Source organism: Pelobates fuscus, chromosome 1 (genome assembly GCF_036172605.1).
Source record: "Pelobates fuscus isolate aPelFus1 chromosome 1, aPelFus1.pri, whole genome shotgun sequence".
NCBI lineage: Eukaryota > Metazoa > Chordata > Amphibia > Anura > Pelobatidae > Pelobates > Pelobates fuscus.
In genome coordinates this window covers 123,286,197-123,302,700 of record NC_086317.1, presented here as the reverse complement: position 1 = coordinate 123,302,700, position 16,504 = coordinate 123,286,197, and the positions used below count along the sequence as shown (strand labels likewise).

The window sequence follows — 16,504 nt, the reverse complement described above, 5'->3', positions numbered from 1 at the left end:
GGGTGCCCTGGCTGAGCAGGTGTATATTATCAAAAGAAATGTAGCAATTAGCAACGAAGCTAAATGCAGTTTAGAAATAAGCACGCTGTGTGTGAGTAATGTAAGAGAGTTTCTGCAGTAGCAATATAAATTATAAATACCTCCCCTGTAGGACTTAGAATTCTTTTTTTCCTGTCCACACCCCCTAGGACAGTATTTTCTCTCTGTAAATTTTTTTCTTTAAGTTCTTGCAGAACTCCTTTAAGCCTGGGGGTATATGCTGCTGTAACCCTTGGGTAGCAGCTAGAGCTTAAAGGAGCACTATAGGGTCAGGAACACAAGCATGTATTCCTGACCCTTTAGTGTTAAAACCACCATCAAGCCCCCCCTGGGCCCTTCATGCTTTCCTAAAAAAAAGCAAAATCTTACTTGTATTCAAGCCTGAAGCTGTAGCTCTGCATGCGGTTTGTCTCAGACTAGCAAGCTGTCTGCCGACATCATCAGAAGTGGTAGCCTGATCAAATCACAATGCTTCCCCGTAGGATTGGCTGAGACTGTCAAGGAGGCAGACCAGGGGCAGAGCCAGCACAATTCAAACACAGCCCTGGCCATTCAGCGTCTCATCATAAAGATGAATTGAATCAATTAATCTCTATGAGGAAAGTTCAGTGCCTGCATGCAGAGGGAGGAGACACTGAATGTTTGGATGCATTTCAGGCAGCCATGACCCAGGCAGGATCTCTAACAGCCATCTGATGAGGGGCCAGTAAAGTTATCACTAGGCTGTAATATAAAAAATGCATTTTCTCTGAAAAGACAGTGTTTACAGCAAAAAGCCTGAAGGTAATGATTCTACTCACCAGAACAAATTCAATAAGCTGTAGTTGTTCTGGTGACTATAGTGTCCCTTTGAGTTCAAGTGTTAATCCGTCTTGGGTACCTGGTTGCCTGGAGAAAAACAGCTCTTGTATGGATGTTGGGACGCCTTGCTAATGATAAATGCCCTTTGCCTTGTTCATCGTGTACATGGTATCAGTGTATTGCATTGAATTAAAACATGGTTAAAAAGAAATAATTAACCCTGAAAATAATTTATGCCCGATTTTAATGAAGTAGTTTGCATACATGGTATGACATGATTAGCTTTCTGGATTAAAATGAACATTTTCCTATAAATAGATTATTTCAAGAGAAAGAAATAAGTTGGGAATATCGAAAGCATCGTCAGTACAATGTAAGGCAATGGGCGGGCTGAAATATATATATAGTCTTTAACACATAATATGCCCCAATGGTTTAAAACAGAAGGTATGAACTGGAGGACAGACTATGACCTCCAGCACTGATGGAGAGGGTAAAAAAAAAATATGAAACAGTTTCCATTAAAAGGGCACTAAAGTAACAGGCTTTTGGAGTGATGAAACAAGATCTAGCTGACAGATTTGTATTTGATCCAAAGGTTCGCTCCTCTAACATCAAAGGTTGGTTCATTTCTATAAATGTGGTATCCGAGCTCCTCCAATGGTGGTTCTGGATCGGTGGTTGCAAACTGTGCTGCTTCTTCAATTTCCTTCCGTACTTCAACATCAATCTCCTATGAGACAGTATAGTGGAGGGAAACATCTGGTTACTAAAAGTGACAAGTTCTTTAATGTTATTAATGAAGCTGTGTCATCTATAAAAGTTTGCCAACACTAACATAGGCAGGGCAAGCAGTGGGAGCTAGACATTTACAGGAGAGAACCCCGGTGCTGGTAGTATGTGTAAACTAGAACTGTGAAGGTATCTTCTGTAGAGGGCAAAAACAAAGCATGCGGAGGCAAGAAGCACTAGGTAATACACAGATGGTATAAACACATCGGAAGTATGTGTGTATGGAGGCAATGGGGTACACATGTGTAAAGGCTACTAATGGCAAAGTACTTTCAATTTATAGAAACAGGGAACAAAGAATGAATTTGAACTATGAGGTGTAATTTAAAGGGACTCTCCAGCCAATCAGTTTTACTCACCTGGTTCCAGCGCTGGGAGCCTCGTGAAGCCGCGCCCCCTATTTAGTCAAAATGACGAAATAGGCAGGCACGAGCTGGGAGCAATCAGACGCTTCCATTTGGAAGCGTCATTGCTCCCTTGTGCGCATGCACGGCTTCGCCACACATGCACACATACTTCAGAGGGCGGCATTCATGCCGCCCTCTGAAGTTCTGAGCGCACTACCGCGCATGCGCGCAGCCGCGAGCTGAGCTGACTGACAGCTCAGCTCGCGGTCTTTGCCCGTCCCCTCTCCGACAGGCTGGAGAGAGAAGGCGCGCACACAGTGCCTTCTCTCTCCTGCACACGTCAGACGTATTTTCAAACGTCTGACGTGTACAGGGCCCTTTTAGGGCCCTGCATGATAGGAAGTCCCTCTAGTGGCCGTCTGAGTGACAGCCACTGGAGGTATTCCTATCAATCAATGTAAACACTGTATTTACTCTGAAAATACAGTGTTTACATTAGATTGCCTGCAGGGGGCTATAGATCTCACCTGAACAAATACATTAAGCTGTAGTTGTTCAGGTGACTATAGTGTCCCTTTAAAGATATAAAAACAATTAAACAGTGAGCATGATAGCACTACAGTTGTTATAGACTGGATATTATTGTTAAACAGGTGGCGCGTTACCTTTAATTCTTCCACATTAGATAGATTGTTATTTAACATTCTGTCCTTAAGGAGGGTGATTGGATCACTTTTACTTCTTACTTCCTGAATCTCTTCTCGTGTGCGGTAGCTGGAATTAAACAAAAACGGGACAGTCGGTCATGATCACAAACAAGTAACGATAAACCATGTTCAACTTAAGTCTACTACAGCACTACATCATCCTCACTAACATTTTTTGTTTACCCACAGACTGAGGATTTAGTGATTCTGTACCCACTTTGTATGTTTATTTAGATATTCAAGTATCTCTTTCATGGTGAAAGTATACGCTACAAACAGATAACTACCTAACTCCAGGATCACTCATACTGTGCCCATGATATCGGTAAGTCTGAAGTTCCATTAAAATAGGACCCTAAAAGAAAGGAAAGAGGTGGGAAAAAAAATTATATATTGTAAAGTATACTCAAAATAATGTTTAATCAAATATTTATCAGATTTACAACCACTAGTCCCTTTTAAAGTTAATATTTTTTCCATGGTACAATTATCTTCCTACTTATGTCAGAGTATTTTTTACATATCTTGTTTAAGTGAATCTGTAAATATAGCAACCAATTTACCTACACATTTAAAAAAAAAAAAAAAGTGCTCTCCTCGAATGCAGATTCTTAAAGGAACAAATATGTATTCACAACGATATAGGGATCCCTAAAAAAAGTATTATTTTGTTTTAAATTCTAAAATTATTTCTCTGCTTTGTCTTATAATGGGGAAGCATTAGAAAACATACAACGTCCCCATGCAATGTGTGAGAACGTTGAACTGCACATAACAGAGTCTGTTATAGCAGCAGAAGCACCCTCTAGTGGCGGACAGGAAAGACAGCCACTACAGTGGTGTTCAGCCATATATACAAGGGCAATGTTTTATACTGCAGAACTTAAAATGTCAGGGCCACTGTATTCAGACAACTTAATTGAGCTGAAGTGGCATTAAATGGCTGCATAGTTTGATTTGACAGACAAAAGGGACAATGCCATGTTACATAGTGATTGCGGAAAAGGTGGGCTCTCATGGGAACACTCCAGACCTCTAAATCACTTAAACTTGCTGAAATGGTTTCTGTGTTAAAGAGTGTGTCCTCTTTTTCAGTTTGCAAAAAGTTAAAATTTCGAAAGAAAATTGACACTTTTATAAATTAACCGTGTCATACTGCCCTGGCTTTCAAACTGACAGCAGTTCCGGTTCTTTCCTGGTTTGGTTAGCTCAATGGAGCTAAACTCAAGAGGCAGCAATTGCTCAGAGCACCTGCCTTGCAAAGATTTCTCATTGAGCTGCACTAGGAAGTCTAAGACAATGGAACTGCATGTTTGGCAAGCTGTTTTTAGATTCTCTCCCCCAATGAAAAAATGCATAATTAAATGTGTGCAAGTTTTCATTTGGGGTATATCTACTAAAGAGTGATTTTTATTTTGTAATTAGGCAGTGGAGTGTTCCTTTAAATACTGGATATCGATTTGCTGAGCCTTCAGAAAAAAAAAGTTTGCAAACACTATTTACTTCTAAATATACACTGTCACTGAAGTACCCACTGGAAACCCCATGGTATACACACACTTTAGCTTAAGAGTCTAGGACAATAAAGACTATCCCCCACCACGCCAAAAAAAAAAAAAAAAAAACACAAACAACAGTGTACCTTTCCAGATCTACAATGATCAGCTGCAAACTTTGTAGCTTCTCTGACACATAGAACATCCATGCCATCAACCTGGGAAAGAAAGGGTAAACATATTATATATATATATATATATATATATATATATATATATATATATATATATATATATCACACTGGGATGTTGTCCATCAATGCACATGAATAAATCAAGACTGGATTTGTTTTGGAATAGCTACAAAGTTTCACATGAAGATTACAATTTAAAGACAACGGAGGTGTTGTGTCTCCTTCTAGATTTACGCTAAATGTGATTATAAGCTCAACATTATTAGGAAGAATTAGGCACCCTGTAGCTTTTGTGCAGTAAAGCACACATTAACTTCACTCACCCTCAGTCCTGGGATGTAGTCTCCACGTTTAAAATAGTCTGTGCTGGCTGCGGCCCTCTCCACGGATGTACCCATACCATATCGGTTATTTTCACAGATAAAGATACAGGGCAGCTTCCACAGAGCAGCCATATTGTAAGTTTCAAAAATCTGACCCTGTAAATAAAATTAGGACGTCAGAGAAAAACCACAAGCACAACTTGATTCAAATGGTGGAGAAACATTTCCCATTGATAAACGAATAACAAAAAACAAACAAACACACATCATCTGTCCATTCATGGCACCATAAAGGAGGGATAGCGTTAATAATATGAAATCCTTCGCCAATGCTTGTATTTACAGCAAGTATTGTGGACTTGCAGTCATTGCAGAGAACAAGTGCAAAATAACTAAGTTTCACAGCACAAGCATAAGTGACCCACAAGCTCCATATAACGTACTAACATCAGGTCACATGCCTGCATACATTTAAAGGCATTACATTCATTTAAACCACTAACATAAGGCAGGTGAATGATTTAGATTATATATATATATATATATATATATATATATATATATATATATATATATATATATATATATATATACACACACACACACACAGTCTTCATTACTAAGAGATAAATCCACTGTGTCCTAGAGTTTGGGTTCTCCCATTATAAACTCAAAAACATTTTTTTCGATGGATCAGAAGGTTTTAGAACTTACCATTGTATATGAACATAGAGAAAAATAACTGACAAAAGCGTATAGCTTATGAAATGCTGTAGGTCTTTGTAATATGGGCTCAGGTGAGACCTTGGAACACTGTGTAAAAAAAATTCCATCGGCAAAATATGAACAGCTGATAAGAGTTTCTAACCTGAGGTAATGTGTCTTGGGCAAAATTAAACATCAAAACTGGCACTAACTCATCATAACAAATGGTTGTGGATCTGCTGAATGCAGGAAACTCAGATAGGCCACTGATAACAGAAGCAATTATGATATGCATGTATTATATTGTGATAAGCACACATGCTTTGACATAATAAAAGTGTAACATTTGAAATGCTGACCTGATTAGCAGCACCATCACCATATAGAGCCAAACAAATCTCATCCTTCCCAAAATACTTGCAGGCTAAGGCAATACCTGCTCCAAGGGGTACCTGGAATGTAAAGACATAAGTTGGAAAAAAAAAAAAAAAAACACACACACACCAGACTGCACAATGAAATAGTAACAAGCTGGAATTTATGGCGGTTACTGAAATGTGCTCTAGAAATGTTCACTGGGCTTTTGACACTTTGCACATAATTGCGAAATTAAACTGTTAGATTAATAACAAAAACATGTTTATTTTATATATATTTTTTCAATATCTAAAAGTATTTGTACATTACAATTTGTAAGGTTATGAAGTCAATAGAAAATTAGGTTAGAGTTGCCATTAGAGGGCGTACATACTGAACCATATTAGTGAATTCCATATCAATAAACTGCATCTCAACGTATTTGACATAGGTTTTCATCTGGTGCAAATCTATGAAACTATAATCACTATAGACCAAGACACAAACCGTATTTAAACTATAATCACTCTAGAACACAACACAAACAGTACATACCTGAGCTCCCACAATACCATTTCCACCATAGAAGTTCTTCGCATACATGTGCATAGATCCTCCTTTGCCTTTTGCACAGCCACCTTTTCTACCTATCAAAGGAACAAAAAAGGCCAAAAGTGGAAAGCTGCAGCAGCAAATGCTGAAAAACATGTGCATTAGAATGTACCATCCGAAAAAGAGTGTGTGGTTTTCAACCCTCCCAACAATACTGCAAAGCAGATTCGACTATAAGAAGGCGTGAAATGGATTTGTGTTGGTTTATGTGGAAGATATTGCATTACTTCTTGTTTTCATAGGTATATAGTTTGTTCCATGAAACCGATCATTACTGCACCAATTTAATTCAGTAGTTCAGAAAAAACTTGCGTTCAAAGCGGACACAAATATGTGATACCACATCCAAAAATAGTTAAGTGAGACCATAGTGTACCTACCTGTGAGTTCAGCTAGGATCTCTTTCACGGACACTCCACGGGTGTAGGTGTATCCATGTGCTCTATAAGCGGTGATTAGGTGGTCAGTAGGGTTTATTGAAGCTTCCATACCAACACAACAGGCTTCCTGTAAAAACAAGTCACGTTTATGCACTATCATTCGATAAAATCAATGTAGGACGCTTGCACAAGCGGTAATAATCAACGAATTTACATCTCTAATACTTTGTAACTGAACCACCTAGTATATTAATCAAATGTACTGGCAGGCTCCTTAATCCTATTCAATTCAATCAACTCACCTGACCGTCATAAAGATGGCAGAACCCTCTGATAATTTTTTGCTTATAAAGCTGATCCGACTTTAGCTCCATTCGCCGGATGGTTTGCATGGTTCTGTAATACTGCAGGCCCTGCTCCCGTGTAAGAACAGCTTGTGTTGGAGGAGCCTCATCCAAACGATGTACATCACATTTCTAGCAAGGAAATGGTTATTAGAAAGCAAAACAAAGACACAAACTTATCAGTGCCACATTCCTGCAAAAACAGCCCCCTAATTGAGCATTTTGATATGCTGGTAAGTCCGGCCGATAGATGAAGGTATCTATATTATGGAAAGGTAATTAAATATGTTAAAATGCTGTGAGTGTTAATTTGGTCATATTGTAATAAAGTTTTGAGTAAGTAAAGAGACAAACTTGATATCACACTATTACCTTCACAAACATTACACACCCAATTTTATGTTTGTAAAACTTGATTATGTGATCATGTGGATTGTGAGGATGATTCACAGCTAACAAATTACAATGCATGATCAAAAAGGCCATTCGTGGTCTTTATATGGTACGGTCTGGTTTTAGCATATACAGCCATTCTTTCAGAATTGCATGTACTTTAAATCTTGGAAAAATAAGACCTTGAAAGATGGTGACAAGTGCTACCTTACCCCCTTCGTGACGGACATTCACTATCACAACTACCTCCCCACACCAAGCATGAGACAACCAGCATTAATGTTACGAACTGGAACATAGCGACAGACTGTTTCAGCTCTCCGACACCCGTAAGATCCTGCTAGTAGGCCGCAAAATAAATATTTAAGTGAAAAAATGCTTGGCACAAATTTTACACTGCTGTGTTTCAAGATACCCCTAGACAGCCAGCCTGATTTAGAAGAGGGAACAAACCTGGTCCAAGCAGAACACCCTTCTAAAGTCACACATCAAATCAATGTTGCTGCACTCACAAAAGTAGAAGATACAAAACAAGAGGCACAATAAAATCTAGTAGAGCAGGCATGGTTTCCCAGAAGAAATGTATCCAATTCGTAATTTTCATTTTTACAGAATACCAGAAAACCCATAGAAAAGGAGTAAGGGTGTTGCCAATAGCACACAGTATATACTCTTTAAGTATGCAGGTACGGGAAGTTTCCAGTTTTAAATCTATGATGATATATGTAACTTGATGGTTGGATTCTCTGGTATAAGATCTTGCTTACCTTGACGTCAAATGTAGCTTCTGATGCGAAGTCTGCATAGTTACGTGATGCCACCATAACACGAACGGCCTTTAAAGAAACACAAAAATTAAACCGCATAGTAACTAACTTGATATATGTGTAATTTTGCTGTGAAACAGGCAAGAAGGGGAATTTAGGATTTTTGCAGCTCAAAACTGAATTATTTGGTGCGATACTACAGAGAATTTACATTACACTAATCTTTAACAGGTTTATTAACCAAAGTGAGAATTCAAAGTTAATTCAGTAAATTTCAAATTTAAGATCAAAACAGCCAAAGTGAAAGCATAGCTGACTGACAGAATTTGTAAAGTTCAGCTCTTGTCCTTGAATTCAACATTCACTTTGAATTCTCTGTTGAATAACCCTGTTGGAGGTTTCAAGGGACAATATATACATAAAAACAACTTTATCTTAATAAAGCAGTTGTGGTATATAGGTCATGCCCCTGCTGTCCCACTGCTCAATTCTCTGCCATTAAGGAGGCAAATAACTTTGGTTATGCAGCCCCAAGAGATTAAAAATGTTTAAACTTCCTTTACTGCATAGTATGTTTAATTTAGAATTTATTATCTCCTGCTCTGTTAATGGCCTGATAGAGCTTCAAGTTTAATTTACAGAGATACGAGTAAAGTAAGTTAAGATCTGACTGAAAATTAAAAAATAGAATAAAAAATAAAAAGGTAACGCAGGCGGTGTCAGTCAAAGTCAGTGAAGGTATGGCTAGGACAGCATGGACAAAACAAACTGCTTTAACTTCTATATGGCAGAATATTTAGCAGTCAGACTGTAGAAGCATGATCTATACACCAAAACTGCTTAATGAAGCTAAAGTTGTTTTGATGCCTATAATATCCCTTTAACATTCGTTGTTGAAACATAAAAGGGAGAAGACATTTGTTTAAATATAGACCTGTCATCTACATGAGTGAATGAACGATCCTGTTGTAAGTGTGCATGTATTTAAGAATATTAATTCCTGTAATGCAGTGTGGTGACATCATCTGTGCATTATTCTACGTATTGCACAATCTGACTGTCACAATTCATAGTAGGGACTAAACTTATGGCAGCAGTTGATATTTGCAGCTGCCATTTAATGACAATGTAGGAAAAGGGCTGAGTAAACATTAATATTGCTCCTCGGCTCTTCTCCTATATGTCACTAAAGGAACACTCCAAGCGTCATAACCACTACCGTGATCTGTAGTTGTTATGGTGCCAGGAGTGCCATGGCATCCCAAGCAATGCAAGTAGTCAAACCATTTTTTTTTAAAAACTGTTTGACTTCTTACCTGGGGTGTTCCAGGCACCGTTCCCATAGTCTTCTGGAGTCTGAAGCGCTCTGTCTGAGCTATGCCTGGTGGTGCTGAGCTTCAGTTCATATGCTGAAAATAACTTGATGCTCTCAGCCAATGGGTGGGGGCACAAGTGACATCAGAACCCTGCGTGCACTGTTATGGTTATGGAACTCATTTAAAGGGACACTATAGTAACCAAGATGTTCATGTGTCTATAGCATGTCCCAGCAAGATTTTAAATGTTCAATGCATCTCTATGAGGAGATGCTATTTGGCACAGCGCAGAGTTTTGCAGCACAAACAGCCTCCCACTGCTTTCCTATGGGAAATCATTGGATTGGATGAAAATGCCAAATTTGATGATCTCAGTCATGAAAGTGGAGAGAGCAACTGAGACCGGCGCAGCGCTGGGAAATAGGGTAAGAAAAAAGTTACCCGTTTAATGTAAAGAGAGGGGGTCTGGGAACCTAAACTGTTATTTTAGCACTTTAGTATCTGTTATACATGTTTGTGTTTTTTTTTAAGTGTTTAATATATTTTATGCTACATAAGTATATTATGCTAAGAGTTGCTTTCCCTTTAATTATTGGGCAGCATCAAGACATACACGTCTCTGTCTTCCCAAGATTGATGGGAGTTATACTGCCATAACTAATTTATCTTCCTTACTAATAGAGATATACCAGCAGAGATCCTAGGGAGACAAGTTTCAGATTTAGATTCCTCTAGAGTCCTCAGATTTACACACCTTCAGCTGTTCAGAATGAACAAATCAACAAAAACTATTGAAACAGCTCATCACAACCAATGCTTAAAGTGGCTTCTGTAAATGTTGACAATAAACCTGATTTTGAATAATTTTGATTACAACTGTATGATGTGGTTACATCTTATGGAACATGCATGACACAGCGCCCACTGACATGTATGTAGCTTTAGTTTTTTCATCGCCTAGCACATGGAGGCAAATAAATACAATGCTCAGCCAACTTTGGAAATCATGCCCATGAATGGACACACAAAGCATGAAGCTTTTTTTTTGCAAAACAGATGCATTGTGTCTAAAATCATGTTTCCTACAGAGGAAAATTAAATTATGAGGTGCATGATAGAAGTATGAAGTACAGAGCAAGATCAATACAAAGCCCTAACTTACCTCAGCAGTAGCCCCCTATACCATCCACAAGCCCAGCACATACAAAAAAAAAAAAAAGAAAATATATTAAGTAATTGCTTAAAAGAGCAGTTTGTGACTAACTCACTTTAAGATACTGTCCAGGAGTTTTAGATGATCCCTCTTGGATTTGTTGTAATGGACTGATAATCTTAAATCACAAACTTCAAAAATAGCAGAAAAAATACAGGGGGGAGGAAGTCAGGTGTGTGTGTATATATATATATATATCTACTGGACTAATATGGCAAATATATATATTGTAGATTGGATTAGCCGTATTAGTCCAGTAGACAAGATGCCAAAATACCAGAGCATTGCAGTATGTAATGATACCTTTTCTTTGAAATTTCAAAAGCTTGTCTTTGAAATATTATGTTAGTCCAAATAAAAAAAAAAAAAATGATATCATTGCATACCAGCAATATTCTGGTATTTTGGCTATCACACTATATACATATATACCTCCCAAAAAAACAAGCAAAAAAAAAAAAAACGCAACTTACTCTCTGGCTAATGACAGTTCTGAGCACAGATGGCATCTGTAGTATGCTGGTGGTAGGACAGCCAATGATTCAAAGGACCCCCTCCCTCTGTGATGCCCATGTTCTCATCTTAGCCTGTCCTCCCTGACATCAGCAGAAGAGAATCAGTAAAAGGGAGAACTTAGCCTCAGTACTGGAACCAAGGTAAGTTTTAGCTATTTTCTCTTTATGTGACAGCGGGGGAGGAGTGGGGAGATGCAGGATAGGAGGGTTACTCTGAGCAAAAACAGTGTTTTCTATTGTTCTGCACATCTCACAATCTGTTATCTGCATCCAAATTCTGACTAAACTGGATAATGTGACTGCGAAACATCTGCATTATCTCAGTAGAAGCAGAGGTGCTGTTTTTGGGTTCCAGGGAGAAAATGGGCGGTATGACACACAGATACTCCTTGCAACCTTTCCAGTACAATAAACCATACTGACTATGGTGCTCAGAGTGTACCTTTAATGCAACAGAAAACCTGTCAAGTGTGTTTAAGCCTTTTAAAATGACTCTAGCATGAGATTGCCTGAAGGAGTTTAACTCAATGCTTTGCTAACAATTCAGACAGTTTAAGGTCTACAGAAAGAAACTATCACCTAGCAAGTTTTTAACAATTAGGGACATCTTGAACAACTAAAATATATACATTGTAAAAGAAATATGAAATCTACACGTTAACAGAAATGCAGGAATTTGCTGACATTTTATGCATATCACGCCTGTTACAGCAAAGAACAGGACCATCATACGTTGTATAAACCCCATTACTTTTCAATTGTTTTTTTTTTTGCAATTCTACCCAAGCACTGTACAGATATGTTCTATTATACTTCAAACATACACACTGTTAGATGCTGTTTAAATGTCCAGTGAGTGATTGGACAATTAATTAAAAACAGACACTAAACACTAAAAGCAATACATCTTTCTATAGTGGTCTTGGTGCAGTTTGACAAATGTCAAAATTGCCTTTTATTGAGAAATGGCAACATTTACATTTGTCAACAAGGATGCTTTCAGATAGTCACTTTCTCATTGATAATATTCATGTTTAAAATTGCCAATCAATGTAAAATCTTCTCATAAAAAAAAAACTTTGGATTCTATGTTTCTAACTAGCATCTAACTAGGTTGTCTCATGTACACTGTAGTGTTCCAAGGCTTCTTTACGAGAAGCATTATTGGTTTGGCCTGAGATCATCCACCAGGAAAAAGAGCGGATGCAGCGCTGAGACCAGGTCGGCGCTAGATAAGTGGGTGAACCTTTGTTTTTATGCACAGGAACACCATTATAAAATAAATATACTGCCAACATTGAAGTGTTCCTTAAAAGTGTATCTGTACGAAGCTCGTTTGCTTAGCAGCCCAGCTTAGCACTAACCACAAGCATACTTGAATTACATAGAGTAGAACAGCCTGTAACCTATCTAGCAGAGAATCTAATATACTGTAATATACATAGCAATGTAATCTTTGACTGACTCCTATTGTGATAATCTACCTACACTACTTATCATTTATCATTTAACCTATAGAAGCTCATTTGTCTCGCAGTCCAGCTTAGCACTAACCACAAGCATACTTGTACTACACAGAGTAGACAAGCCTGTAACCTTTCTAGCGGAGAATCTAGTATACAGTAATATACATAGCAAGGTAATCTTTGAAGGACTCCTATTGTGATAACCTACCTGTACTGCTTTCTTATACAAAAAATAGTGCACGTACTCGCAATTACCCCATTGTTACCTATGTCTCAATATTGCGTGAGGATTGCCGTTGGGGTACCCCACGCACGTATGTTAACTCAATATGCACTGCAAAAAAAAAAGTGTATCTGTAAACCACAAACTGTGTTTAGGATGGTGTGAGCTTAACCCCTTAAGGACACATGACATGTGTGACATGTCATGATTCCCTATTATTCCAGAAGTTTGGTCCTTAAGGGGTTAAAGAAAAATATTAAAGAAAAAAAAAAGTATTTTTTTTTATGTCGTACTAGCTAATTTACTGGCAGAAGTCAAAAGATACAGGAAATGTTCTAATGCCTGCTCCCACGTCGGTGGATGAGAACAGAAAAATATATTTCTAGCAGTTTGACTATCAAAATGTATAGACTGTAACCTTCTCTATAAAGTGAAAGTAGTACTGTCTCCCATAAACTGCACATATGACTGGCTTTGGTTAAGTATTAAGCTAGCACAACATGTTAATACAACTTTATTACTGAAAATTGAATCATAAAGCATATTTATATAAAGGATAGATTTAAATTATTCATAAAGGGTTCATTTTAGCACCAATGAAAACACTGGGAACGCTGAAATTGGCTGAGATTTTGCAAACCATTCCTCGTCTTTTTTTTCCTAGTTTGTTGCAAAATTGGAAGTGCTTCAAACTGGGTTTTTTTTGCCATCTTTTGGATCAGCATCAAAAAACAAATGTGAGGAAGGCTGAACTTGATGGACACAGGTCTCTTTTCAGCCTATGTAACTACAATGGTGTATTTATTTTAAATGTAGACTTTTTGCTGCATCAGTTAACGCAATGTAATCCAGCCTGAAGTACTTTAAAAGCATACTAAAACATGTACAAGACATTAAAACGTAACTAAACTTTTTATTTTTTATATCAGTTACATTTTTGTAACATTATGCTGATCGTAGTGGTGGACAAACAAATCCTGCAAAACACTTAGAGGGTTACTCCAAGCATCGTGACCACCCCAGTGATTTGAGGTGGTCATGGAGCCAGCAGTTTGTACGGGCAGCATTTCACTGTAAAACGCAACACATAAGGAGATTAAGCCCTGTACTGCTCATGGTGACTTCACATCTGGCAGTGTCACCGAGATGTGAAGTGTTCCAGGTTGGCTACCTGTGTTAATCGGGAGTTTGACACCAGCACGCACTGCATGCTGGTGCCAGACAGCCAATGACCGTATGCTCCCCCCAGCAGAGGAAACTGGGCTGCATAGAGAACTTGGTCTCACTGCTTGAGCAGGGGTCAGTTTTAACTGTTTTGTGATCCTAAAACAATGTTTTGTGGTTGGAGTAACTCTTTACTTATTTCTGTATTTCCTGCAACGCCAGAGAACAGATCATCAGCTTGGTAATTTCTGTTTATAATCAATAGACACACTAGAACACAGGTTTCCTCTGCATCAGATTCATTTAGAAGGTTATGAAAACAGGACGTGTAACACCACCTCAGGCTGCATCACTGGAGCATCATTAGCCATCACAGATAAACAGTTCCAGGTTCCTAACATGACTACTGTGCACAATTGCTGGCTGACACCAGCATGCTGACGCTTGACAGCCAATGGCAGTAGAATGCTCCCCCTACCAATCTCCTTCTAGCTCTTCCTCCCTTACATTCCTCCCTCTCCGCTGGGAGAGGGAGAACTTGGCATTGGTGCTGGAATGGATGCGCATACAAGGGAAGCGCCAGGCTTGTACTATTTATTCAATGAATTCCTATGGCGGCTCAGTCTTGTGACATAGTTTTATTCTGTTACTGTATTAGGAAGTGCCTCTAATGGCTGACAGCCACTGGAGGTTTATTTATCCCTGCAATGTATAAATTATAATAAACTTCCATATTTCACATTACACAGTTACACCTACAGGACCACAGAACCTTTTAGTGGTCCTTCAAGCAAAAGTATAAAGATAAGTTGAAAAAAAGCAAGCAATAAAACTATTTGCTAAATTTAGAGTTAAAAAAAGAGCAAACAAACAAAAACTAATTAAAGTGACACTACTGGCACCCAGACCACTTCAGTTCAGTGAAGAGTGACGGGTCATTGTAGGTCATTATAGTGCTATACTATAGTATCCCTTTAATAGAACAGTTCACCTGGAAATTTTAGAGAATTTTTCCAGCTTAGTTATGATCCTGATATCAGAATGTCATTTCCAATTGAAGTGTATGGCATGCACTATTATAGGGATTATATTTATGTACCCATCATGTCCCTGTCAGTGCTCCAGCCTCCCATACCCACCATGTCCCTGTCAGTCCCCCAGGCTCCCATACCCACCATGTCCCTGTCAGTCCCCCAGCCTCCCATACCCACCATGTCCCTGTCAGTGCTCCAGCCTCCCATACCCACCATGTCCCTGTCAGTCCCCCAGCCTCCCATACCCACCATGTCCCTGTCAGTCCCCCAGCCTCCCATACTCACCATGTCCCTGTCAGTCCCCCAGCCTGCCATACCCACCATGTCCCTGTCAGTCCCCCAGCCTGCCATACCCACCATGTCCCTGTCAGTCCCCCAGCCTCCCATACCCACCATGTCCCTGTCAGTCCCCCAGCCTCCCATACCCACCATGTCCCTGTCAGTCCCCCAGCCTCCCATACCCACCATGTCCCTGTCAGTCCCCCAGCCTCCCATACCCATCATGTCCCGGTCAGTCCCCCAGCCTCCCATACCCACCATGTCCCTGTCAGTCCTCCAGCCTCCCATACCCGCCATGTCCCTGTCAGTCCCCCAGCCTCCCATACCCGCCATGTCCCTGTCAGTCCCCCAGCCTCCCATACCCGCCATGTCCCTGTCAGTCCCCCAGTCTCCCATACCCACCATGTCCCTGTCAGTCCCCCAGCCTCCCATACCCACCATGTCCCTGTCAGTCCCCCAGCCTCCCATACCCACCATGTCCCTGTCAGTCCCCCAGCCTCCCATACCCACCATGTCCCTGTCAGTCTCCCATCCTCACCATGTCCCCCATACCCAGCTCCCCTCCCGGCCGTACAGTGCGCTATACTCACGGTGACAGGTTTGTGGGCCGGGCCCTGCAGCACACGGGACAGGAGGGATAACATCTTTTGCATGGGCGGCCGGCGGGTTACTGTGCTCGCTGGGATATAATGACACTGACGACCTCCAATCCGATAGGCAGCTGCTAACCTTCCAGGGCCCTACACCGCATCAAGGCGCGTCCTGTACACGTCACAGCCGCGCCTACCACCGACCTGTACTGGCCGCACAGCGTAGAGTTCGATACACCAGAGACAGCGCGCGCGTCACCAATATGTCTTCCTTCCCGATTACTATTACCGAAACATCAAGGGAAATCCGGCTCCGGCAAAATGGCCGCCTTACATAATATAGCAGAGAGAGTTTCCTCGATGCCCTGTGTTTATATCTCGCTACTGGAGAATCTGTTCTTCTCACAAGTTGCTGGGTGTGATTATTTCTGTGTTTGTTGTGGGATC

At 39.9% G+C, this 16,504-nt stretch overlaps 1 protein-coding gene across 2 annotated transcripts; it reads right to left on the bottom strand.

Moving 5' to 3' along the window:
- Positions 1 to 1,067: 1,067 nt before the first annotated feature.
- Positions 1,068 to 16,259, bottom strand: PDHA1 (pyruvate dehydrogenase E1 subunit alpha 1). Of its 2 annotated transcripts, XM_063450190.1 has the most exons (12): positions 16,058 to 16,259; positions 10,736 to 10,750; positions 8,258 to 8,326; positions 7,056 to 7,229; positions 6,754 to 6,880; positions 6,317 to 6,408; positions 5,764 to 5,856; positions 4,700 to 4,855; positions 4,329 to 4,400; positions 2,974 to 3,041; positions 2,645 to 2,753; positions 1,068 to 1,573 (listed from the first exon to the last, which is right to left on the bottom strand). In XM_063450190.1, the coding sequence occupies exons 1-12, from the start codon at positions 16,118 to 16,120 to the stop codon at positions 1,409 to 1,411; spliced, it is 1,203 nt and encodes a 400-aa protein (XP_063306260.1). In that variant the 5' UTR covers positions 16,121 to 16,259; the 3' UTR covers positions 1,068 to 1,408. The 2 variants fall into 2 exon arrangements, with proteins under 2 accessions (XP_063306260.1, XP_063306261.1); XM_063450191.1 differs by lacking the exon at positions 10,736 to 10,750.
- Between the last annotated feature and the right edge of the window lie 245 nt (positions 16,260 to 16,504).

Excerpts from the sequence above, each read along its gene's own strand:
- PDHA1 (XM_063450190.1), bottom strand. The coding sequence starts at position 16,120 with ATGCAAAAGATGTTATCCCTCCTGTCCCGTGTGCTGCAGGGCCCGGCC. Across the intron at positions 7,230-8,257 it reads AAGCTACATTTGACGTCAAG|AAATGTGATGTACATCGTTT; the intron begins GTAAGCAAGATC and ends TTTCCTTGCTAG. Across the intron at positions 4,856-5,763 it reads GTGATGGTGCTGCTAATCAG|GGTCAGATTTTTGAAACTTA; the intron begins GTCAGCATTTCA and ends TTTTATTTACAG.